Here is a 26,108-nt window from a genome sequence, read left to right as displayed (position 1 = left end):
CCGGCCAGGGGTTGCGCTTCAGCATCCCTTTCGACGGCGGCAGCAGAGCTTTCAGGGTTCCCGGGTGGGGCTTGTGTGTTTCCAAAAAGGGGTCCCCATCCTATGATGGGCGTCCCGAGTAAAACATGGTCCTCCCCAATTGCCGGGACTGGTGTCCCACTTCGGGTCCAATCTTGCATGCGCCGGTCTCGGGCTTGCCTGAGGCTTTCTTGGGCGACCGCTTCGCTACTGACCGCGGCTGCGGCTCTCGCCTCAGCGTGGGCGGCTCGGATCTGCTGTATCCTCACCGCGAGCTCTGCTTGCTCGGCTCGATGGGTCTGTTCCCTCAGAAGGTTGGCTTGCTCATCAAAGAGTTGGTCCAGGGCGGCTAGGTATGCAGCCACTTGGTACAGGGGGCCTTCTTCGTGGCGACGTCGTTCCAGGTTTCTCATGCGTGCTTCCCAGACTGGGGTTCTGATGGCCGGCGGGAAGAACTTCGCTGGTGTGGGGGCGAGGTGTTCTTCAAAAATCCGGCACAAATAACGGAGTGCTTTTCTGATGGCCAAGGGGTAGGTGTCTTGGTGTCTAAACCCTGTGGCGGTCGCCCGCCAGGGCTGGATGTCGGGGTAGCGGTTGCTCCTGGCGATGACCAGGATCACCCTGCAGCGGAGGGTACCATGGTGCTCGTACTCTCGGCTGTAGTACCTTGGGCGCTCTGTAACGCCAAGGTCCTCTAGGGTGTTGATCAAGAGGCTGGGGAATCCAGGTGCAGCTTGGCAGTCGCCCTGGGTCCATCCTTCCTCAGCCATCTGAAACAGAAGTAGGGTAAACAACCTGGTATAGGTGCAAAAGCGAGTAGATGATATTTGTTATTACAACAAGGGTGGTACAGTTTTCATGGGTACGTGGTCATTAGGGTAGAGTTTTTGCTAGGGGTGCTAATCCTATCATGGGGATTCTTCCTCGGTCCTGATAGAGCGCTTCTTTATTGGAAGGAACCGATCCATCTCGTTTTCGGTCTGAGTACCCTTATCCCAATGGGTTTCCATGGGTTCTTCTTCTTCTTCCTCGATCCATCCACCTATTCCGTTGCGGTTTCATATTCTTGCATCTGGGCTTGGAGGGCGGCTAAGGAATACTCGGCGCTTGCGGCTCTTGTCCATTGTTCCTCCAGCTCCTGGGTTAACTTTTCAACCCCATGGATTAGCTGCTTCAGTTGTGCCGCCTGTTCGCGGTAGAGTGCATCCAAGCCAGTGAGGTAGATGGACAGGTGGGAGACCGTGTCTTCCAGGTCTTCTTCTTCTCGTCCAAGTCCCCTCATTCGGGCAATCCAAGTGCGCCCTCTTCCCTCAGCGGGTGGGAAAAATCCCATAGGAGTCCGCTGAAGGTGGTGCCTGTAGAGCACACGCAGCCGTCGCAGGGCTTTACGGGCGGCCTTTCGATAGGTGTCGGGGAAACGGAAACCAGTGGTGGAGATGAACCAAGGGTCCACATCAGGGTAGCGGGTGCTTTTCTCCACAAAAACCATTACGTCGCACCGAAGGGTGCCTCCGGCGATGTACTCACGGTAGGCATACTCCGGTGGTTCCATGACCCCGACGCGTTCCAGGCTGAGCAATAGTAACTTGGGGAGGCCGGGCTCTGCGTGGCAGATTCCGCTAACCCATCCATTGCCAGCCATCTGGAACAAGGCAAAGACCAGTGGTGAGTGTTTGTGCAGAAAGTTTTCTAAATCCGGACAAGCTCTAGGGCTTAAAAAGGGGTCTCGCTCCAAGGGTCATGTCCTACGGCCAGCCTACGGCTCTGATACCACCTGAAGCGTCCCCCCATCAGGGAAGACTTAAAAGTGTCGATTCATCAGTCCCAGGAGGCTGATAACACTTTTATTACATTAGATGGTACATCACCGTACAACTCTACGCGGTAATGGGCAGTGAAGCGCCACTATCGCGAGGATTACAATCAGAACCCACACTACTACACTAGCTACGAAAAGAGAATCATCAGAGTCTTGCGCCATGCGGAATCCAACGGTGGCCTCAACCACAGGCAAGACTGGGTGCAGGACGAAACCCTACTCGTTGTCTTCGGGGACGTAGTCTGGGTCTTCCACTGTAAAAATAGGAATGGGGTGAGTACGAACGTACTCAGCAAGTCCAATCACACCCACGGAGGGGGTATAACGGAAATTAATGCAAAGGACAATCCAAGGGTACGGTTAGGGTTTATTTGCGGAAAACTCGGTTATATGCAAGGGTTCATTTTGAAAACATTTTCAAAACAAGTTTTCCAATACCAAGAAGCACACGATGTTGATCCACACAGGATCCAAGTTTTAAACTGCTACCGGACTTCCCGTCCGCCGTAGCACACGGCACAACTGCCGGACACTTTCCAAACAACTCATACCAGCCCATCCATTCCCAGAGAGAAACACTAGTTATGTGACCACACCGAAACTTGCCCAATACCGTGGGCACGGCTATTTGAATAGATTTTCAACTCTGCAGAGGTGTGCAACTTTACCCACAGGTGGGGTACCACAGCACGAACACCTTAGTGCCGGTGCAGATCCCATCGAAGCCCTTACCCACCTTAGCTAGACCTGACTAGCCACCACGGGATTTATCAAGGGGTCATTCGACCTACCACCGAGGTTTAACCGGGTCATAAGTCACACAGAGCTTATCCCGTCTCCTTGATCACCCGTTGCTCCCAGCTCTCCTGATGGCTATCAGACTAACTAGTGGGGTTAGGCCAAGCCGTTGCCCATACAACGGTCAAGTGGTTTGCACGACAGGAAGCTAGGTGAGACGACACATCAACTCGGTCCTTAGGGGTGACAAGATGGATATCTCCCCTCCACGCTCAACCACACAGGTACGAGCACACCAACGGCAATTCACACAGAAATGCCATCCATCCCGTCCGACTCGTTTCTCAAATCCACATTTTACCCTTTCCCACACACACGCATTTTCTTTATAAAATCAGGTGGTCAAGGTATGGTTGTCACAACAAGGGTGGCTATCCTACCATGGTTACGGCACGCAAAACCATGCAATTTTATAAAACAGGCCATCGGGTTGTGTTTATAAAAACTAGGACAAGAACATGCATCAAAGGGCAGAATTGAACTTGCCATCGTCAAACCCTTGCGGGAGGTCCTGATCGAAGCACTGTCCCTCGGGCTCGGGGTTGCAGAACTGGTCCTCGTTCGCTTGGTCACAGTCGGGACCTTCCTCGTTCACTCCGTGTCCTACGACGCAAACAAACAGGCACACAATCAAGCACAAGAACTAAAAGCTTTTATCGTTGAGCTTGAATCGGAAATAATTTAGTTACGGAGGTCGGGGCAATATCTCTGGGTGGTTTCTTAATGGCATGGCTAAAACTATACTAGAAAGGGCGTGGTAAAGTTTCGGGTCAATCGGAGGTCGTTTCACACATAAAATGACGCGCTAAAGCGGGTTTTAGGGCTTAAACGGGGGTCCAGGGGCCTATTCACAATTATCTAAGGAGGGTAGGGGCTTATTTGCGAATACTAGAAATATTCAGGGCATACTAACGGGTGTCGAGTGTAATTAGGTTTACGTGGTGAGGGGGGCTTGGTTTGAAATATTAAAAAGAGCGGGTTCCTTTTGTAAAAAGGGGTGGATATGTGTGTTAGAGTGAGGGGGGGCTTCTTTGGAAAAACAGGAAAGGGGGAGGGGCTTTTGGGCAACAGCCCCCTTTCTTCCTCCTCTTGCCAGAGGAAAACAGAGTGGGGGGGAGGGAGCTCGGCGCCGGCCCCAATCTGGCGGCCTAGGGCTCAATAACAGCCAGGGAATGGGGAAAGAGGGAGAGGGGAAGGAGGGGGGCCCATTCCCGGCCTCACCTCGGGCGGGGGCGGTGCGAGGGGGCGCGGCGACGGTGGGCTGCGGGCGGCGGCCGAGCTGCAGGCGGCGGCCGAGCTGCAGGCGGCGGTGGCGCTGGGGGCGAGGGAGGCGACGGGCAGTGGCAGTGGGGGCCGTGGGAAGGGGTGGAGTGGGATGGAGGGGGTACTTATAGGCCGGCAAGGCGGTGAGGCAGGGGGGGGTTGGCCGGCGGCTCCGCGGACGGCCTTAATGGCGCGCGGCCGCTTATGGCCGTCGCGAAGCGGCGTGCGGGCGGCGGCAGCTCGGGCACGTGGGCGGGCGCTGTGCGGGCACAGGGCGGCGCAGCAGGGGGGCAGCGGCGAGTGGCGTCGGGCGGCGCGGCGTCCGTGCGCGCGTGCGCTCGCGGCGCGGCACGGCGCGGGCCAGGGCGAGGGCGTGGCGACGGACGGCGCGGCGCGGGGCACGGCGCACGCGGGGCACGCGAGGTGCGCGCGGCACTGCAAGCGGCGCGGCCGTGCGGTGCCTGAGGCGTGCGGGCGTGGAGGAGGGGGTGGCGCGGCCGGTGGTGCTCGGGAGCAGAGAGAGGAGGGGGGGAAACAGGGAGGAGAAAAGAAAAGGGAGGGAAGGGAGAAAAGAAAGAAAAGGGAAGGAAAAAAGGAAAAAAAAAAGAAAAGAAATAGGGGAAAAGAGAGAAAAGAAAAAGAGGGAGGGAGAAGGGCCGGCGCCGGTCGCGGCGGTAACCGCGGCCGGTCGGCCACGCGGGGAAGCGCGCGGCGCGAGGGGAACAGCGAGGGGGAAAAGAAAACGCGTCGGCGCCAATTGCGGCCGCAGCCGCGGCCGGTCGGCCACGCGCGTACGTCGTCTGCGCGCTGCGCGAGGAGAAAAGCATCGCGCCGGCGCTGATTGCGGAAAAATGGTCGCGCGTGAGCGGTGCGGGACGGGACTGCGGTCAGGCGCGCGTCGGCCGTCAGTGTGGCGGTGAAATGGAGAGGGTCGACGAATAAATTTTCTGTCAGGATACTTTTAACGCGTAGTTTAGGTTTGAATTTCTCGGGACGTTACACTAATACTCAGCAAGACTTACCCGGAATTGGGTATATCTTAGCCCATAACTAGACTCATGATGGCTTTTAGCTTTGGGTAAAGTTTTCAGCTGAAAAGCAACAAAGGGTAGATCCTTATTTTCAACTTTTAACTTTCAGGTTCTAGTTGATTAACCATTCTAAGTAAGCACCTACAACTAGTCAAACATGATAGAATCTTTATTCAAACATCATCTTAGATAATCACATAATTACTCTTGTTACTCTATGTGGTAAAGGGAATAAGCAGTCTCATACATCGTGAGAGGCGGACGATTCTGAATCGAGATTCAACCCTTGCAAGGTAAACCTAACTCACACGCTTGGAATACCACAGGGTTATCCCGAAGCGACCATTTGCCTTTCATTCCGACTCGTGGATCAGGGCCACCACAAGCGACTGCAGGTCATATGCACATCCAAAGTGCAGGAAGTACGTCTGTAGCGCGACTACAAACCCCGTACTCCTGGTTGCCCAGCAACACATATGCCTACACGTCGAACAAAGTAACCAAAAGAAGCAAATACATGTGGTGGGGGGTATGTCCACTCCTCGGGCCGATCGGTTACTAGGCTTACCGCTTACCATATTTCACGGCATGTGGCTAGTACTTTCAAACGCTTAACCACCGCTACCACACACTGCGACCTTATCAAATTCATCAAAACAGACGGGATATCATCTTGACCATGATACCTCATAAAACTCCCGTCCGTCATCCTTATAGTGATAACAGGAATGTAAACATTATAACTCCTATATCGCGCGAGTGACAGGAAATCACTCGACTTCTACCGGTCCTATAAGCAGAGCAACTAGTCGGACTCCAATTCTAGTGTTCATTACATTGGTTCCTAGAATAATGCAACTAAGTTTTCCAAACAACTCCTAAGAACTTAATGCATACAAATATATGTACATAATATAGGTTGCAGTGTAGTAAAGTAGGGGTTATGTCCGGGGCTTGCCTTCGCTGGTGGGGTTGGGGTTAGTCAAAATATTTTCTTCCGAACCTTGGTTCGGAGCTTCAGAGAAATCCGCAACAAGAGTCCCAGGGTCTTCAGAAAAACCTTCTTCTTGTTCCGGAATCAGCTGATAATTCCCGTCGGCGAGAGTGGTCGAGTCTACATGATATGCAAAATGAAGTTTAATGGATGCATACATTTGTAGTTCAGTTCACGATAAAGTTGCAATCTAAATAAAGGATATTATATTTTGACAATCAACTTAACTACCCTGCACTGGATAGTCATTTATCGAGTACTAACTAAACTAACTAGTCTCGTTAGGCAACCGGGGGGTTACCCTAAACATCCAATTTAACTAGATTAGGTAGCGTATCTAATTACCTTAAGCAACACTACACACACTTAGCAATTTCTATTTATTTTATTAGTTAAACATTGTAATTAACTTTAGGTTATTATTTAATTATGGTTAACCTTGAATTAATTTTAGACAAATTGTAATTTAGTAAAATTAAATTAATACTTATGAACATTACCCTAAGAGGGTTTAATTGAAATAACATTACTCTAGATAGTTTATACCATAGATAATTGGAACAACCTATTTAATTAAACAATATGTTTAACTTAAACAATTTTTTTTTACAGTGCAAGATAGTTCAAAATAGGAGCTACAAAATTTACTAAGCACAGAATGATATTTGATATATTTACTGGAGTTTTATTGGATTTTTATTCTAAAAGGAACTAAATCACCAATTTAAACAAGATCAACATTGAAATTTCAAGATTCAATTATATCTAAGGTTTTACATTAAAACTAGAGTTCAAATTTTAAAGGCATCATAAACTACTCAAGACTAATATTTCAGAAAAGTTTCATAATTTTTCATGCATAATAAATATTATTTAGGAATTACCTTTGAATCTAAGCTTGAATTTTATAACTCAAGTTATATTAGGCTTCTGATTCTCAAATTTTTATGATGGATCATACTTATAAAGATCAAGTCAGGGTAGAAATTTCATCCCTAAATATGCACAGATGCTTTTGAAATTTATTTGTGAAGCTTTCATTATCATATAGCAAAAGTAACAAAATACTCTAGCTTGGGGGCTGATCTAAGTCTCAAAAATTTACACAAGCCTACTCAAATCATGTGCAACATATGCTCCAAAGATCAACAGCAACAAAGCTATAGATCATAAGATCAAATTAAAACATCCTTTTACTTGTATTTAAAATACAGAACAAACTATATATTTTCATAACTTGACTGTGAAATAAAAGTTGTAGAACTCATCCTAAGGATTCTAACCCAACAAGTTTGATATTTTTCTGATTTTTCTATGAATTCTTACACTTTTTTGAACTTCACTGGTTTGAAATAGAGAAAGGGACTGAACTTTGCAATAAGGACCCTAGCAGAATTAAAATGCTTGCAATCGGGTCCCTGCTGCCATGGCCGGCGGGGAGAGCTCCTTTCCGGCCAAAATCCGGCGATCCCCTAGGGTCGGGGGCGAGGGGCAAGGGGAGAGGAAGCATCAAGGAGTCGAGGGCTACCTGTAGAGAGTCTTGGGGAGAGTGGGGAGGGACGGTGGCGAGCTGCCCACGGGGGCAGTAGCTCCGGCGAGCGGCGGCTCAAATTCTGGCGAGCTCGGGTGGGGAATGGGGATGGCGCGTGGTCTAAGAGCTCTAGCGCGAGGAGGGGATCCGATTCCGAGACTCAGCTCAAGGGGAGGAAGGTCGGAAGGGGGAGCTCGACGTGGAGCAGAGGGCGGCGGCAATGGAGGTGGGGCGGCGGCTGTTGGTCCTCGCACAGGAGCAAGCCGAGCTGCTTTGGATAGATTACCAGGAAGTAACAGAGTGAGAAGAGAGGCAACATTGCGGGTGGGGCAGCTACTTAGACCCGGCGGTGGAGGAGCAGAAGGTCGCCGTGGCCAGTGGTGCTGGCAGCCCGCGGCAGAAGGATGGCGAGGTGGCGCGCGAGGAAGGAGACAACGGAGAGGAGGTAGAGCGGTGGAAGGTCCTCAGGCGACGCGTGGGCTTGCACAGTGGCTGGAGGTGGAGTTTGGGGCGCAGCGCCGGCGATGGGCGGTGGTGGCAGAGCAGGAGCAGAGAGGAAGCACGCGTGACAGAGGAGGAAGAAGGCAGACAGGGTCAGAAGGACTGATTTGCAAATCTAGAAACTTCCAGGGACTCCTCTATAAAGGAAGAATTCCCGTTGATCCAAAAGCCTAATGAGAAAAGTGTCTAAAGCAAAGTTGTAGAGAATTTCAAACCCTACAAGACTGCTTTAAGGTTCAAGTTCAAAATCTCAAAGAATATAGTTTTATTTTAAACTTTAGAGCACAATTCAAATTATAAACTTTGTCTTGTAATTCAACCAAATGCTTTAATGTTTAGGGTCTTTTTGCAAGATTTCCTGCTGTAATCATTACTAACTCTTTTTACACATTAATCCCTAAACAATTTTGAATTTGACTTCCATAATTCAACCATTTCATATATAACCCTTATATTTATTTTAATTACACATAAGTCCTTGATTTCATATAAAGTCTATTTCTTTTGGATTTTTAACTTAACATTTGTGCTTTACTTTGCTCTAGTCAAATAAATTTGACATTTAAGAGAATTTTCACACAATTGCACATAGAAACTTATGAAATTCATAATTTACAATACACCCCTAGTCCTTTGTACGAAGCTTAATATACATACAACAAACTAATATCTAGTGTCCAGATCCTAATTACAGGAATGTTACAGCCTTCCCCCCTTAAAAAGAATCTCGTCCCGAGATTCCGAAGCTGAGCAGGAAGGGATAATTAGATTTGGGGATTTGCTTGAAGAAAGTCTGGAAAATTCCGTTGAAGATAAGACTCAGTTTCCCAAGTCGCTTCTTCTTCGGTGTGATGATCCCATAAGATCTTGTACATCTTCACTGTCCTTCTTCTGGTGAATCTCTCCTTAGTATCCAGGATTCGAAGAGGTTGCTCGATGTACGAGAGATCGGGTTCAATCTCAATGGCACATGTCTCAATAATCTCCGCGGGTACTTTGACACACTTCTTAAGTTGAGAGACATGAAATACATCGTGAATAGCAGCCAATTGAGATGGAAGGCGAAGCTTGTAAGCCACTGGGCCACAAACATTGAGAATTTCGAAGGGTCCGACATATCGAGGTGCTAACTTCCCCTTTATGCCAAAGCGTTGGACGCCTTTGGTAGGAGATACTCGGAGATAGACAAAATCTCCTACTTGAAATTGCAGAGGTTTCCTCCTCTTATCTGTATAGCTCTTCTGCCTGGACTGAGCGGTTTTAAGATTAGATTGAATAATCTTAACCTTATCTTCGGCTTCAACGACTAGGTCTGGTCCAAAGATTTTGCGTTCACCGGTCTCTGACCAACTCAAAGGAGTTCGACATCTGCGACCATATAACGCTTCGAAAGGAGCCATTTGAAGACTAGCTTGATAATTGTTGTTATAAGAGAATTCAGCTAGAGCAAGGCATTTGTCCCAGCTTGTACCATAGTGAATAATACAAGCTCGGAGCATGTCTTCAAGGATTTGGTTAACTCACTCAGTCTGCCCATCAGTCTGGGGATGATACGCAGAGCTTCGAATCAATTTAGTCCCTAGAGCTGATTGCAATTGTTCCCAAAATCGTGCAATAAATTGGGATCCTCGATCTGAGATGATAGTTTTTGGAACCCCATGTAATCGAACGATTTGGTCCAAATAGACTTCGGCATACTTCTTAGCAGAGTAAGTGGTATGCACAGGAAGGAAATGAGCTGTTTTTGTGAGCCTATCGATAATCACCCATATGGAGTCATGCTTTTGAGATGTGTTGGGAAGACCGACAATAAAATCCATGCCAATGTCTTCCCATTTCCATGACGGTATGGGTATCAGCTGGAGTGTACCAGAAGCTTTTAAATGACTGGCTTTAACTCTCTGGCACGTATCACACTCGGATACATATTTGGCAATTTCTCTCTTCATTCTGGTCCACCAAAAATGTTGCCGAAGATCTTGATACATCTTGGTGCTACCAGGATGAATAGAGAATTTGGACAAATGTGCTTCGTCGAGGATTTGCTTACGAAGTTGATGATCCTTAGGCACAACAATCCGATCGTTGAACCATAGGACTCCTTGATGATCAATGTGAAAACACCGATATTTAGCTTCTCCCTGGGATAACTTGGATTTGATAATTTTGACACCCTCATCATTAAGTTGAGATATAATGATTTTATCTTGGAGAGTGGATTCAATAGATAACAGATTCAGACTACCTTGAGGAATGATCTCTAAATTGAGTTTTCTCATCTGATGGCAAAGAGTGTCACTGAAAGTTGCTATGGATAAACAATGACAGTGTGCTTTGCGGCTAAGTGCATCCGCAACCACATTGGCTTTGCCCGGATGATAGTGTACCTCAAGGTCATAATCTTTGATCAACTCTAACCAACGCCTTTGCCTCATATTTAGATCAGCTTGAGTGAAAATATACTTGAGGCTCTTATGGTCAGTGTAAATGTTACACTTAGCACCCATAAGATGATGTCTCCAGATCTTAAGAGCATGAATAACTGCTGCCAATTCAAGATCATGTGTTGGATAATTTTGCTCATGAGTTCGAAGTGCTCGGGAAGCATAAGCAATAACCCGGTTGTTTTGCATAAGGACACAACCAAGGCCAATTCCAGAAGCGTCACAGTAGACATCAAAAGGCTGGGTACTATCTGGCTGAGCTAGTACTGGAGCAGTCGTCAGAAGTTTTCTCAAAGTGTGAAATGCTTCCTCACACTTATCATCCCAACGGAACTTAACTTCTTTCTTAAGTAGCTCAGTCATGGGTTTAGCTATCTTGGAGAAGTCTGGAATGAATCGGCGATAATATCCTGCTAATCCAAGGAAACTTCGTATTTGATGGACTGAAGTGGGAGGATTCCAGTCCATAACTTCTTGAACTTTAGTTGGATCAACCGATATGCCTTGACTAGAGATAGTATGTCCCAAAAATTTCACACTATCCAGCCAAAATTCACATTTTGAAAATTTGGCATAAAGGCGATGATCCCGTAGTCGTTGAAGAACGACACGTAAATGATTAGCATGGTCTTCTTTGGTTCTGGAGTAGATCAGAATATCATCTATGAAGACCACAACAAATTTATCGAGCTCCGGCATAAATACAGAATTCATGAGATACATGAAATATGCCGGTGCATTAGTAAGTCCGAATGACATAACCAGATATTCATAAAGTCCATATCTGGTTGAGAAGGCCGTTTTTGGAATGTCACTAGGCCTGATCTTGATCTGATGATAACCAGAGCGTAAGTCAATCTTGGAAAAGACCTTTGCTCCAGCTAGTTGATCGAACAAGATATCAATGCGGGGAAGAGGATACTTATTTTTGATGGTAACCGCATTGAGTGGACGGTAGTCGACACATAGTCTCAGACTATCGTCTTTCTTCTTGACAAAGAGAGCAGAACAACCCCAAGGTGAAGCACTGGGGCGTATATAACCCTTATCAAGAAGATCTTGTAGTTGAATTTTCAGTTCTGCCAATTCATTTGGAGGCATGCGATACGGCCTTTTAGAAATTGGAGCAGTGCCCGGTTGAAGTTCAATGGTGAACTCGATGTCTCTATCTGGTGGCATTCCCAGCAGATCATCGGGAAAGACATCGGGGTATTCACATACTATAGGAATATCCTTGACTTTGATATCTGTGATAGCATAAATGCAGGGGTGCAGATACTCTGGCTGAGGCAGATAAAGGGTGGTAATCCCATAGTATGGTGAATTGATTTCAACCACTCGGGAACAGATATCTAACTGGACTCGATGCTTAGTCATCCAGTCTGTCCCAAGTATAACATCAATATCCTCTAGACTGAGCAAAACCAAATCAGTTTTGATTTCTTTACTACCTAACTGAAGTGGCACATTTCTACTCATTTGGTTGGAGGTGATTTTTCCTCCAGGGGTAGAGATCATATATGACCCCTGGATAGAATAAGATTCAAGTCCTAGTCGGGTACCACAGTTGTTACTAATAAAGCTATGTGTTGCTCCAGAATCAAATAAAGTAACAACTGGTTTATGGTAAATAGAAAATGTACCCGACATGACGGGAGCTCCATCTGGAAGTTCTACCAGAGTGGTGAAGTTAATCCGTCCTTGACGGACTTGCATCACCGGCTTCTTGCCCTTGTTCTGGTTCCCTTGAGTAGAGCTTTGCCCGGGATTAGGCTTCTTGAGCCGCGGACAATCTCGGATGAAATGGTCCGCACTCCCGCAATTGAAGCAGCGATAATTACTGCCTTTCTGTGGCACTTGCTGATTATTTGGCCGTTGGCCAGATTGTTGTGCTTGTTGCGGGGGCACAGGAGGTCTGTACCTTCCTTGCTGCTGAGGCGGCCTAAAAACCAATCTACCCGTAGGAGCATTGCGTTGTGGTGCCCTGGGCGGCGTATTGGAAACAACCCGATACCTCGGTGGTTGAGCACTCGAGGGTCCAGCAGGGTTCTTCCGCTTCTTCTCGGCATAATGCGCCACAATGCAGTCTTCTTGAGTTAAGGCCATATTGACCAACTCACTGAAAGTATTAGCCCTCACAAGGTTCAGGCGTTCCTTGAGTTTGGTGTTAAGGCCTCGGCGAAAACGATCTTGCTTCTTGGTATCATTATCTGCATGATACCCTGCATACTGGCACAGATGATTGAAATTCTGTGCGTATTGCAAAACTATGTTGGCACCTTGTGTAAGAGCCAGGAACTCGTTAAGCTTTCGCTCCAATAATCCTGCGGGAATATAATGCGCTCGGAAAGCGACCCGGAATTCATCCCATGTGATGACATGCCCTGCAGGTTGCATGGCATAAAAATTGTCCCACCAGATTCGAGCAGCACCACGAAGTTGTTGAGCAGCAAAGGAAGCTTTGCTAGAGTCCGCACATGGTATGGTCAGGAGAGCGAACTTTGATTCAATAATATGGAGCCAGGCATCGGCATCCAATGGTTCCTCGGCCTTACTGAAGAAAGGCGGTTGGGTACTGAGGAAATCTTGGTAACTAGCCACAGGAGGATTACGATCATCACGACTTCCTCGGAATTGATGCTGCTGGTTTTGCTGGGCTTGTACCAGCAAATTAAGCAACTCCGTTTGCCGAGCCATGACTTCGGCAAGGTTGGGAGGAGGTGGTGGCGGTTGTTGAGAACCGCTGGCCTGATCAGCCCGGAAACCTTCCGGTGTTCCGCGTGTGGCCCCAACCATCTGAAACAAAGGAGATGTCCATCATTAACCATATAGCCTTACTCCTAATTTCAGAAGATATAAACAAAGCACATACTCCATTCAATCATCTCATTTCAGAACCATAAGGATAATGAACAAGATGATAAAACAGGAAACTTATATTACAATATTGGTTCTTTTGTTTTCCGCATCGTACATCCGAAAGATCTCTACGCAGGCCATCTATGTTACAACAATTGGCATGAGATCTAGCTAAGTTACATACTCCTTAAGTCATTACACTCCCCCTGAGTTACATCTAAATAGTCGACGATTTACTAAACTAAAAATCGTCGAAGTTGCCTACAGAAGATTGACTGCCAGAAGAAGAGTGATAGGGACTAAGAACTGGATCCCCATGCTCAGAGTCAATCTCTGAAACACCCTCAATCTCTTCGGGGTCTTCTTCTTCTTCTTCAGGTACTATGGGTATAGCGGGAAGTATCGGTTGCTGCTGCAATTCCTCAATGTGAGCTTGGGCATCATCAGCCACAAGTATCAGATCATGAATTTGTGCCTGTAGGAACTCAATAACAGTGCCACGCTGAGTGATAATATGATCACTCTCATTGATCTGATCTTCACGATGGAGGATTGTCTCATCTCTTGCTGCAATAATTTCATCCTTCTGAGTCACCAAAGCTTGTAATTCTTCTATTTGGGTTACTTGATGGTCAGCGTTCCGATAGTGGCTTTGAGCCACACCAGTTATCTGACTTACTCCCTGACGCAGTAGCATTTGATATTGATATTGCACATCCATGAACCTGGTAACCATACGGACGGTTTCTTCAGCCAGATCCCCTAGCAGATGACCATGATGATCTGTCCGAAAATCCCAGTCCGAATTACCCGGGTCTATGGTAGGAAATAACCCAATAGGATATGCAGCAACTTCAATCGGATGTTGATTGCAGAAGAGTTTGACACCTTCTAAAGCAGCAGTTTCAAGAGTATCCACTAGACGATATCCAACCACTTCCACTTCTATGGGGGGCCATAAGGAGCGGAAAGGGTGTTGAGGAATTATCATTTTAACCCTGCAGCGGGGAACTCCTTCTTCCCGATACTCTACCCCATCATACAGAGGAGGCTCTGTATAATGAAACATGCTCAAGGATTCCCACAAAAGACGAGGAAACCCTTCCCAATGTAAACCATTGGTGTGAAAGTGCCCCTCCTGATCCCAAAAGGTATTAGCAGGAGCAGCCATCTGCAACAACAATGCAAATGGTAAGATATTTTTACCCTGTTGAAAAATTTTACAAGGTAAAATGGATTAAGATAGCTAATTCTGATAACAGCAAAGGCTGGAAATCAGATGGATACCTAAGATACCCAACTAAAGATTCTACTTACCCAAATTAAGAAATACCAACATGTTGCCTATTTCTTTAAGAAGCATCAATTTAAACGTTCAATTTAGTTGATTAATGGATTATGCATGCACGTACTAATCGATCTCACAACCAAAAGTAACTGCCAAGTAATCTTGGTCTTACGTGGTTAGTTTCGGTGGCACAATATAATACGTCTCTCACTATTAACTAGTCGATAAATCCAATCCGTCCTAGTTTCGGAATCGTGGTTAGTGTACCTGCAGAAAACAACAATGCATATATATATCCAATGAACCTTTCATGCCAGCATGTCATGAAAGCGTCCCCATTCATTACTGTTTACTATAGAAACAGCATCTGTACAATTACCGCCGTACAGACAACGTTAACATACGTTATTAGATAACGTATTCACGGGAGGTACCGCAAAATGCGGGGGTATGAACAGCGATCGCCATACCCTGCGCCGAACCATATACTCCCAATGTAGTCAACCAAGGTTGGTACATTGGCAGCATCTCAAGTAGGCCACTGCTTGAGAAACAGCGTTCGGTTCGCATCACCGACAGGAAGGCCAAGCTCCCTCAGTTGGCTGAGGATCCTTACCTTCTTACCTCCGTTCGTAGGTGTCGTTACAGAATGTAAGGTTGGGTTGTGCAAAAATTTAAGTTTTGACAGAAACGTAATGCTGGTAATTAGAGTTATATATACATATATTATAGCCACCTCTATTTCCCTTATAAGCATTACCCTAGGGCTTACGTACTATACATAATCCTTAACGAACCAACGTAGTTCGCAATTACTTGATTAATCAATTTTTATACTAAAAATTACTTTTTAGGGCTAATTATATCTCCAGGGTACACTTGTTAGCTCTGATACCAGCTGTGGCAGAACCAACCTGAATTATACCGACTCAAGTACGCGAGTCCTCACCCAAGGGCTACCTCGTACTTCAAACGGTATAAAACCATTGGTCTGTCGGGTAACGTCCCGATAAACCACCGAACTCAGGATCCAACAAGGTACCTCACACGAAGATGAGTCCAGAGATACAATGCCAAAATATCTTACACCACAGGCAGTTACATTACAACAGTATACAAAACATCATTAGCTCCCACAGAGGAGAGATTATTACAAGACAGGTTTTTGTTTTTAGTCAAAGCATCGAAATTTTGAAAAGTGTAGCCATTATACACGTCGTCTTTACAGATATTATGCTAGCCCTGGCATAATATCACTCGGCGGAATCAGTGTTAGCCGGGGACGGATCCCATTCCACGGACCAACCATCAGGCAAAGGGTAGGGCCACGGTGTAATGAAAGCTGGCTCATCAGGGAGATTACCTGGATTAAATCAACAAAAGCAAGGCTGAGTATACTAATACTCAGCAAGACTTACCCGGAATTGGGTATATCTTAGCCCATAACTAGACTCATGATGGCTTTTAGCTTTGGGTAAAGTTTTCAGCTGAAAAGCAACAAAGGGTAGATCCTTATTTTCAACTTTTAACTTTCAGGTTCTAGTTGATTAACCATTCTAAGTAAGCACCTACAACTAGTCAAACATGATAGAATCTTTATTCAAACATCATCTTAGATAATCACATAATTACTCTTGTTACTCTATGTGGTAAAGGGAATAAGCAGTCTCATACATCGTGAGAGGCGGACGATTCTGAATCGAGATTCAACCCTTGCAAGGTAAACCTAACTCACACGCTTGGAATACCACAGGGTTATCCCGAAGCGACCGTTTGCCTTTCATTCCGACTCGTGGATCAGGGCCACCACAAGCGACTGCAGGTCATATGCACATCCAAAGTGCAGGAAGTACGTCTGTAGTGCGACTACAAACCCCGTACTCCTGGTTGCCCAGCAACACATATGCCTACACGTCGAACAAAGTAACCAAAAGAAGCAAATACATGTGGTGGGGGGTATGTCCACTCCTCGGGCCGATCGGTTACTAGGCTTACCGCTTACCATATTTCACGGCATGTGGCTAGTACTTTCAAACGCTTAACCACCGCTACCACACACTGCGACCTTATCAAATTCATCAAAACAGACGGGATATCATCTTGACCATGATAACTCATAAAACTCCCGTCCGTCATCCTTATAGTGATAACAGGAATGTAAACATTATAACTCCTATATCGCGCGAGTGACAGAAAATCACTCGACTTCTACCGGTCCTATAAGCAGAGCAACTAGTCGGACTCCAATTCTAGTGTTCATTACATTGGTTCCTAGAATAATGCAACTAAGTTTTCCAAACAACTCCTAAGAACTTAATGCATACAAATATATGTACATAATATAGGTTGCAGTGTAGTAAAGTAGGGGTTATGTCCGGGGCTTGCCTTCGCTGGTGGGGTTGGGGTTAGTCCAAATATTTTCTTCCGAACCTTGGTTCGGAGCTTCAGAGAAATCCGCAACAAGAGTCCCAGGGTCTTCAGAAAAACCTTCTTCTTGTTCCGGAATCAGCTGATAATTCCCGTCGGCGAGAGTGGTCGAGTCTACATGATATGCAAAATGAAGTTTAATGGATCCATACATTTGTAGTTCAGTTCACGATAAAGTTGCAATCTAAATAAAGGATATTACATTTTGACAATCAACTTAACTACCCTGTACTGGGTAGTCATTTATCGAGTACTAACTAAACTAACTAGTCTCGTTAGGCAACCGGGGGGTTACCCTAAACATCCAATTTAACTAGATTAGGTAGCGTATCTAATTACCTTAAGCAACACTACACACACTTAGCAATTTCTATTTATTTTATTAGTTAAACATTGTAATTAACTTTAGGTTATTATTTAATTATGGTTAACCTTGAATTAATTTTAGACAAATTGTAATTTAGTAAAATTAAATTAATACTTATGAACATTACCCTAAGAGGGTTTAATTGAAATAACATTACTCTAGATAGTTTATACCATAGATAATTGGAACAACCTACTTAATTAAACAATATATTTAACTTAAACAATTTTTTTTACAGTGCAAGATAGTTCAAAATAGGAGCTACAAAATTTACTAAGCACAGAATGATATTTGATATATTTACTGGAGTTTTATTGGATTTTTATTCTAAAAGGAACTAAATCACCAATTTAACACTACGTGAAAACCTCAAATAGGTCACGCAGCATTTGTAACGGACACTTGTAGCCCGTTACAACCCGCAACATCTGTAACGGTTGTTGTTTGGCACCCGTTACCCATAAGCGCTGCAGGCTTGACCCCGAACTCGCCACCACAACGCCCGTTACCGATGATGTCTTCTGGTATCGGCCGTGATGAAGGACCGTTACACCAAAACTTTGTAACGGGCGTTAAAGTGTGTCCGTTACGAAAAGTGTACTATCGGTAACGGTCCCTTAATGTCCGTTACCGATCACTGTCTTATCGGTAACGGTCGTTTAAGGACCGTTACGACCTGTCGCCTTTCGTAACGCGCGTTACCGATGACCATTTGATGCCCGTTACCGATAGAGCGGTGTTACTTGTGTGATCCGTTGATGCCCATTACCGAAGTGACAGGCGCAGCAGCCGGGGGGCGTCCTCCCGCGCCGTCGCCGCGACCGGCGCTTCCTCGGCCGCGCTCCTCCACCGCCGTCAAGCTGGAGCGCGGCGGCGCTGCTGCTGGACGTGTCCTGCTGCTGCTGCCTCCGCGCCGGCGTCACCGAAGGTGCCGGCGGACGTCGACCGCGGTGTCCTCCGCGCCGTCGCCGTCGTCCAAAGCAGCAGCCCTTCTTCCACTCCATCGCCGCGGCCGCGGCCGCGACGCCGCCTCCTCCTCGGGCGCGCTCGTAGACGGTCCTCCTCAAGGTGGAAATTGCCCCGTTTTATTGAAGTTTGCTGTCCTAATCCTCTTACTCATCGGTTTTGGTGATGAATTATGCTCATTTGATGTATGGAAATTGCCCTTGTTCATTGAACTTGTAGATGGCAGCTGCTGATCGGGTTTGGATGTACAGACAGCCCCGAGATTGGGACAATTTCATAACCGGGGTCAATGGTTTTCTAGGTCAAGCAGAGGCGGATATGAGAAACCGTGGTGTTCAGGCAATGTATTGCCCCTGTATAGATTGTCTCAACCAGAAGAAGTTCGGACAACGGGACAACATTTTTCATCATTTGATCACACGTGGTTTCACAAAAAATTACACGTGTTGGAACAAACATGGTGAGGAAGGCCTTAATGAAGTCGAAGCAGGATGCCTAAATGAAGGTGAAGCGCGACACCATGGTCAAGGCCTTAATGAAGGGGCAGCGCGATGCCATCATGAAGCCCTTGTTGAAGGTGGAGTTTTTGAGGAAAATGAACCATTCCCACCCTTTGTTAGGAGGCCTGATGATATGACTGATCAAGAAGTTACGGGCTTCGATGATGGTGAGGTGTTGCAACGTGTGCACAATGTTGATCAAATGGTGCGGGATGTTGAGTTTCAAGGAGTGTACACAACTTCTGAATTAGCGAGGCTGAAGCAGTTCATTGAAGATTCAAAGAAACCCCTCTATCCTGGTTGCCAGAAGTACTCTCGCCTTTCTGGTGATCTAAAACTTCTGCAGCTTAAGGCAGATCATGGTTGGAGCAACAAAAGTTTCAAACAACTATTGGATCTGCTTAGAGACATGCTACCTGAGGGAAACCAAGTAGCCGAGTCTGTCTATGAGGCAAAGAAGATAATCTGTCCTCTGGGAATAGAGGTTGAAAAAATTCATGCATGCAAGAACAGTTGTGTATTGTTCCATGGAGACTATGCAGACCTTGACAAGTGCCCCAAGTGTGGGTGTGATCGGTACAAGAGGAAAAAAGATGGTGGAGACGATAATGCTGATGACGGGAACGTGCCCGTGGAGATCGGAGGCAAGAAGAAGGTTAACAGAGGGGGTCCTGTGAGGGTGGCATGGTATTTTCCCATCATTCCCCGGTTGAAAAGATGGTTCGCCACAAGAAAGGAGGCCCAACTCTTGCGTTGGCATAAGGAAGGCCGAAAGAAGGAAAATGACAAGCTTAGGCACCCCGCAGATGCAGCACAATGGGGTAACATTGATTCCCACTTTAAGTGGTTTGCTGATGATTGCAGAAACCTTCGGTTCGCTATGAGCACAGATGGCGTTAACCCTTTCGGTAACCAGAGTTCAACACATAGCACCTGGCCTGTCGTGCTGTCAATGTGCAACCTTCCACCCTGGCTATGCAAGAAACGGAAATACATGATGCTGACAATATTGATCTCTGGGCCAAAGCAACCTGGCGACCGTATTGATGTCTACTTGAGGCCACTAGTTGATGACTTGAAGACACTTTGGAAGCCTGGTGTGAAGGAGGTTTGGGATGAGTTCGGGCGTGAGGAGTTCACATTGCACGCCATGTTGTTCACCACCATCAACGACAACCCGGCTCATCGCAACCTCTCCGGCCAGAGTAAAAGGAAAGGTGCAGCTTGCCCGCACTGCTTGGAAGAAACTTGCTCATTGTGGCTAAGAAATTCAAAGAAATTTGCATTTATGGGGCACCGTCGTTTCCTCAGCAAGAAACATCCCTACCGGGAGATGGATTGTCAGTTTAATGGGGAAAAGGAGCATGGAGCGGCGCCTCTGCATGTGACTGGAGATCTGATCCTCTTGCAAGTCAAGGACATCAAAACTATCGAGGAGTTACCCAAAATGACTGAAAAAATCCTTGTCAAAAGAAAGAAACGAGATGGTGAAGAAGAAGAAGATGGGAAAGGAATTTGGAACAAGAAATCAATTCTATGGGAGCTAGAGTATTGGGAGCTGTTGGATGTGCGTCATTCGATTGACAACATGCACGTCAAGAAGAATGTGTGTGAAAGCATTTGTGGAACATTGCTACAACAGAAGTTGAAAGGAAAAGATCATAAAAATGCAAGGGAGGATCTTAAAGATATGGGCATTAGGCCGGAGCTCTATGCAGAGGAAACAGACACGGGGACGGACCTTCCCGTCGCTGCAACCACCTTGTCAAAGACAGAGAGAAAAGAATTCTGTGAGTTTTTGCATGGTTTGAAAGTACCTTCAGGCTACTCATCGAACTTCAAGAGGCTAGTGTCGGTGAAGGACATGAAAATGAATTTCAACTTGATGAAATCTCATGATTGCCATGTGTTGATGACAGCTCTTCTTCCTGTTGCACTTAGAGGTATCAAGACAGTACAGGTTCGCGACACGGTCACGAGCTTGTGTTTATTCTTCAATGCAATAGAACAGAAGGTGATTGATGAGGAAGAACTATTGAAGTTAGAGAGGAGGCATTTCGAGACCCTATGCATGCTTGAAGCTACCTTCCCACCAACATTCTTTGATCTCATGATCCATCTAACAGCACACCTCGCGAGGGAGATTTGGTTCCTTGGCCCATCTTACCTTCATCAGATGTTTCCATATGAGAGGTACTTTGGATTCCTCAAATCATTGGTACATAACCGGTCATTTCCGGAGGGAGCCATGGTTCGTGGCTATGGGACCATCGAAGCAGTGGAGTGGGCCATGGGTTATATGGACCCCCAAAACCCCATTGGTGTGCCTCATTCACGGCATGAAGGTAGGCTTGCAGGTGTTGGGACCATGGGGAAAAAGTCAATCACTCCGGATCCAGATGCCTTCAACATGGCTCATTTCACCGTGATACAACAGATTGACCTGATTACACCATTTGCCAACGAGCACATGCAACAACTACGTGAAGAAAACCCTGCCCGTAGTGAGGCTTGGGTTGCAAAGAAGCACATGCAATGCTTCAGCTGGTGGCTCCGAGATTATGTCCAGAGATGCAGCGCAGCTGTAACCGACAATCTGATAACGAAACTAGCAGTGGGGCCATTATTCACTGTTACAACATACCAAGCAATGGATATCAATGGATACACGTTCTACACCATGGCCCAGGATGCCAAGAGCGTCTATCAAAACAGTGGTGTGCGTGTACGGGCCGTCGACAATGACATGCAGGCAGCCACATACTATGGTCAAATAGAGGAGATATGGGAGCTTGATTATGTAGGTTTCAAGGTAGCCTTGTTTCGGTGCAGATGGGTCAATGGGAAGAGAGGTGTGAGCAAGGATAAATATGGGTTTGTTAGTGTTGATCTGCGGGTCTTTGGTTACAAAGACGAACCGTTTGTTTTCGCCAAGGATGTTGAGCAAGTGTTCTATGTACCTGACCTTGCAAGGAAGAACTGGTGTGTGGTTATGCCTGGAAAAAAAAGGATTGTTGGGATTGCCAATGTTGTTGACGAGGAGGAATACAACCAGTTTGATGAAATTCCATCCTTTGACACTTCATACATGCCCCGACTCGTGGCAACTGACAAAACACCGTACTTGCGAACCGACCATCATGAAAAAATCCATATCCAGAAATCAAAGAAAAAGCCATCAGAGTGATGTCTGCTGAATCCTAATTTTGTAATGTAGGATGTGTGTAGGTGGAAGTTCAATCCTTTTTGTAATATAGGTTGTGTATTGGTGGAATTTGAATCCTTTTTGTAATATATGATGTCTATATATTCTCCAGACATACTATACATGTTCTGCACCAGTTATATATATATTCTGTACATATTCTGCATCAGTTCAGCAAGTGAGCTTTAGTCTGCTGACAAAACACCCGTTACTTATACGTCAGTAACGGACGTTACCAAAACGCCCGTTACTAAATATTAGTCAGTATCGGGCTTCACTGCAACGACCGTTACTTATTGTCTCACATCAGTAACGGACGTTAACTCAAAGCCCGTTACTAGTTATACGTCAGTAACGGACTTTACTACAACGACCGTTACTTACTGTCTGACATCAGTAACGGGCTTTACCACAAAGCCCGTTACAAAGTGGTCATCAGGGGACAATACATATTTCAAAGAAATCCCTTTCGCCGCTCTTTCTCCTGCCCTAGCCCGCCGCCACTCTCCTCGCTCGCCGTCGCCGCCATTCTCCTCGCTCGCCGTCGCCGCCATTCTCCTGCCCTAGCCCGCCTCCGCCAGTCTCCTCGCTCGCCGTCGCCGCCATTCTCCTCGCTCGCCGTCGCCGCCATCATCCTGCCCTCGCCCGCCGCCGCCACTCTCCTCGCCCGCCGTCGCCGCCAGTCTCCTCGCCCGCCGTCGCCGCCATTGTCCTCGCTCGCCTTCGCTGCGACGGTCCTGCCCTAGCCCGCCGCCGCCACTGTCCTCGCTCGCCGTCGCCGCCATTCTCCTCGCTCGGCAACGAGGCGACGCGGATCCAGCCCCTCCCAACCGCCATTCGCGACAGAGGTTACTGCTGCTTCAACCCCCAACGCCCTCTCTCTGCTCGGCCACCCAATGTGCTCTTCCTGTCAAGTTCGATTAGGGAGATATGCTACTTTGCTGTTGTTTAGAGTCAATGCACATAGAATTATTCTCCTGGAATTACCTGCATTAGTTCAGCATGCCTTAATAGTTCATTTTTATTTGATGGACTGTGGTTTTGATGGATGATTGTTGATGGCCACATTCAGTCAGCCATGGAATTGTTTGAAGCTTATTTACAGTGTACATTGTTTTTTGCTGTGATAATCATACTAAGTGATTGCTTTATCCTCTTGTTGCATGTACACATGGAACCCACAATTCATTGGATCTGAAGTTGGACAAGGAAGCAGTTGAAGGAACTTGCTTCATACATAAGCATTGCTCCACCCTGTCAAAATGGTTTGCACCTATCCCAACCTCTATACTAAGTAAAATTTTACCTGTATGTCTATGCTGATTTTATTTAGGACTTGTACTGATTTCTAGTGTAATATTAGCTTTTTTGGTTTACAGTTTTTGTCTAGTTTATGTTGCTCTACTGACAACCTGACATATCATCTATGCAGTCTCCCACACCAACAAACTCCTGTAGTGACAGTAGTGCATCATCACAGCGCAACGACGGTGAACGTTCTTCACAGGCTCACTCAGCGCAGACTGCTGCGAGTAGTACTCGAACCCGCGGGTCAAGGACACAAACCAAATGGCCAGAAGACAAGTTGACTGCAACTGGACTTGATGAAAAATTTTGGCCTACCCCAGATGCTGCAAGGGAAAGATTTGTATTGGTCTGTGGCCTCATTGCTCGGGAGAGGGTGTCAATCAACAGGAAGCTTGAGGATCTGTCACCAGTTGAGAAGGAACAGCTATTCGAAGCATTGCTGGAAAAGCTAGAGTACCCAGCCAATCTGGAACCAACTGTTCGCAACAAGGCAATTAAGGCAGCTATGTCAGAGATTGCAACCTTGCAACGGCGGTTCAAGGCCCATTTAAGAAGAAATTATGTGAGGCAGGAGGAGTCTCCCTTTGAGAAGCATGGCTTTTTGAAGCCAGAAGACTGGGAGGTGTTTGTGCAGGAAACCAATTCTCCTTTTTTTCAGCGAGTGAGCCAGGAGATGAAAGATAAGAGAGCATTGCATAATAAGCCACACAAGACGGGAAGAAAAGGTTATCATGGTAAAAGGAAAGAGTGGGAGGAGGAGGATGCAAAGCTAGCTAGAGAAGGAAAAGAGAACCCTTGGGACCAATTTCCTGGACGTTCGAGGTCATATCTGCGGGCAAGGGCGGCGAAGAGGATGACCACTAGTGAAGGCACTAGTGAAGGAAGCGGGGACATAACATTCAGTAACCCTGCGGTGGTGGGGCTAGCAAATAAGGTGAAAGACCTTGCATCTAAGGCTAGTGATGGTTCTTTCACTGGGGTTAGGGAGAATGATATCCTCACCGCGGCACTTGAGAATCCAGAGCATCGAGGTCGGGTCCGAGGCGTGTCTAGTTCAGTTGGCTGGGGTAAAGGGTTTGGTGAAGAGTTTGCTGGAATGTACAGGAAGAAGAGGAAGAAGACGAAGGAGAGGTCTGATGCGGAGAAGGAAAAGATAGTTGGTGAAACAGCCATCAGAGTAATCAACATGCTAAGACAAGCAGGCGTGGTTATACCGGATGCTTTGTGTCCTACCCAACCAACACACACCGGTAGCAGCGAGCAAGAAGATGCGAGTGTCAGTGCGGAAGAAGATGTGCGTGGCAGCGGGGAAGACCATGGGCCATTCAACGAGAACGAAGCTGACAGTCGATCATCTATGCTGGACACAATAGATAAGCTGACAGAGCCAACCAAGTGCAGCCTTTTGGATGGCACCGGGCATAACTTGGAGCTCGCAGTAGCCACTGTCTATCCATATCAAGAGACTTGCCATTGTGTACCGGTGCAGGAAGGGTATGCAGTGGTGCAACCTACTTATGTGTGGTCCAATACGAGTCACTTCCGTCTGCCTGTGCCAGTAGGGGGGGATGAGATAACAACCTTAGGTGAGGCTCTCGGTACAAGGATCCAATGGTCAAAGCATAGGATCCTTATACCACCCAGGACGAGACAGCCCAACTCTGGAACCGCATCAGGTAGCAGGGGTACAGCATCAGATGCAGGTACTGCAGCTCAGCGTCCACAAGAGAAGGCTCAGCCGCAGCAGCAGCAGATCTGCAAAAAAAAGGAGCAGCAGCAGCAGCAGCAGCAGCAGCAGGAGAAGCAGCAGCAGCAGCAGCAATCTCCGCCTAAGCATCAGCCACAACCGGAGCCTCTACAACAGGAGGGAGAGCGCAGCCAATCTCAGCCTGAGCAGCAGTCACCACGGGAGGAGAAGGAGGCCAGGAAACCTCTGCCTAAAGATGAGCTTGTTAACGCTATTTGGACAACACAGAATCCAAAATACAAGCCTGGTGTGCCTATGTTGTCAGAAGCGGATTTAGATGCTGCTGGACCAAATTGTGCCAGGTTGCATGCTTACGTCATGGAAAACAGTAAGGATAAACTTGGCTTTCCAGCAAAGGTGCCTCAAGCCTACTTTGAAGGTGATGGTGATTTAATGTTAAACATTGCATTCGATGACGTGTACGACCTTATAACCCTAGGTGCTCTGGATGTTAGCTTCTTGAGGTTGTGGACATTGTAAGTCCCTTCAAAGCAAAAAAATATATTTCTTTAATTTTGACCACAAAGTTCATGCATGCTAACAATTGGATTATTTGTAGGAAAATGATGCAGAATGCAGCAGAGATGCAGTGCAGTGTTGCGTTTTTGGACCCACAGGTTTTCACCGCCACAGTGATTTCTCACCAGCCTAGCACTGTAACACAAGCAATTAAAAATGCTATGAAGAACGACTATGTGGTGGGTGCCTACAACACCGGTGGCCACTGGGTAACAGTGATCATCTCTATGAAGTACAAAGAGGTTTGGTATTTAGATTCTGCTAAACTATTTCCCGGTCGAAAGTTCACGGACGTCCGACATATTGTGAACTGGTCAGTATATTGTAGGTTTTGTTCACGAAATATCGATCTCTTACTGTTTCTAATCGGTATTGCTGATCATGCAGGGCCTTTGATGCGCGCATGGAAGAAATGATGAAAGCAAATAAGAAAAGGCCAAAAACCAAACCTAAACTCACGCACAGGATAGATGTTAAAGTAAGATTGAGGTTTTTTTATGGTGCCTTCCTACCTATTTGGTTA

The 26,108-nt window shown here is 46.6% G+C and overlaps 2 protein-coding genes across 2 annotated transcripts; both read left to right on the top strand.

The window, feature by feature from the left end:
* The first annotated feature begins 18,939 nt into the window (after window positions 1–18,939).
* On the top strand, window positions 18,940–21,993 carry LOC112903640. Its single transcript, XM_025972878.1, has one exon. The coding sequence runs from the start codon at window positions 18,940–18,942 to the stop codon at window positions 21,991–21,993; it is 3,054 nt and encodes a 1,017-aa protein (XP_025828663.1).
* A 1,250-nt stretch (window positions 21,994–23,243) lies between these two features.
* Window positions 23,244–25,546, top strand: LOC112903639. Its single transcript, XM_025972877.1, has 3 exons — window positions 23,244–23,276; window positions 23,444–25,022; window positions 25,332–25,546. The coding sequence occupies exons 1-3, from the start codon at window positions 23,274–23,276 to the stop codon at window positions 25,544–25,546; spliced, it is 1,797 nt and encodes a 598-aa protein (XP_025828662.1). The 5' UTR covers window positions 23,244–23,273.
* The last annotated feature ends 562 nt before the right edge of the window (window positions 25,547–26,108 follow it).

Source organism: Panicum hallii, chromosome 8 (assembly GCF_002211085.1).
Source record: "Panicum hallii strain FIL2 chromosome 8, PHallii_v3.1, whole genome shotgun sequence".
NCBI lineage: Eukaryota > Viridiplantae > Streptophyta > Magnoliopsida > Poales > Poaceae > Panicum > Panicum hallii.
Note: the sequence above shows the minus strand (reverse complement) of the source record. Positions and strands in the feature narration are given on the sequence as shown.

Bases quoted from the DNA above. Each gene is read 5' to 3' on its own strand.
- LOC112903639 (XM_025972877.1), top strand. The intron at 25,023-25,331 runs GTACTGCAGCTC...CTATGTTGTCAG, and splicing joins GGGTACAGCATCAGATGCAG to AAGCGGATTTAGATGCTGCT.
- LOC112903640 (XM_025972878.1), top strand. From the start codon at position 18,940: ATGACTGATCAAGAAGTTACGGGCTTCGATGATGGTGAGGTGTTGCAA.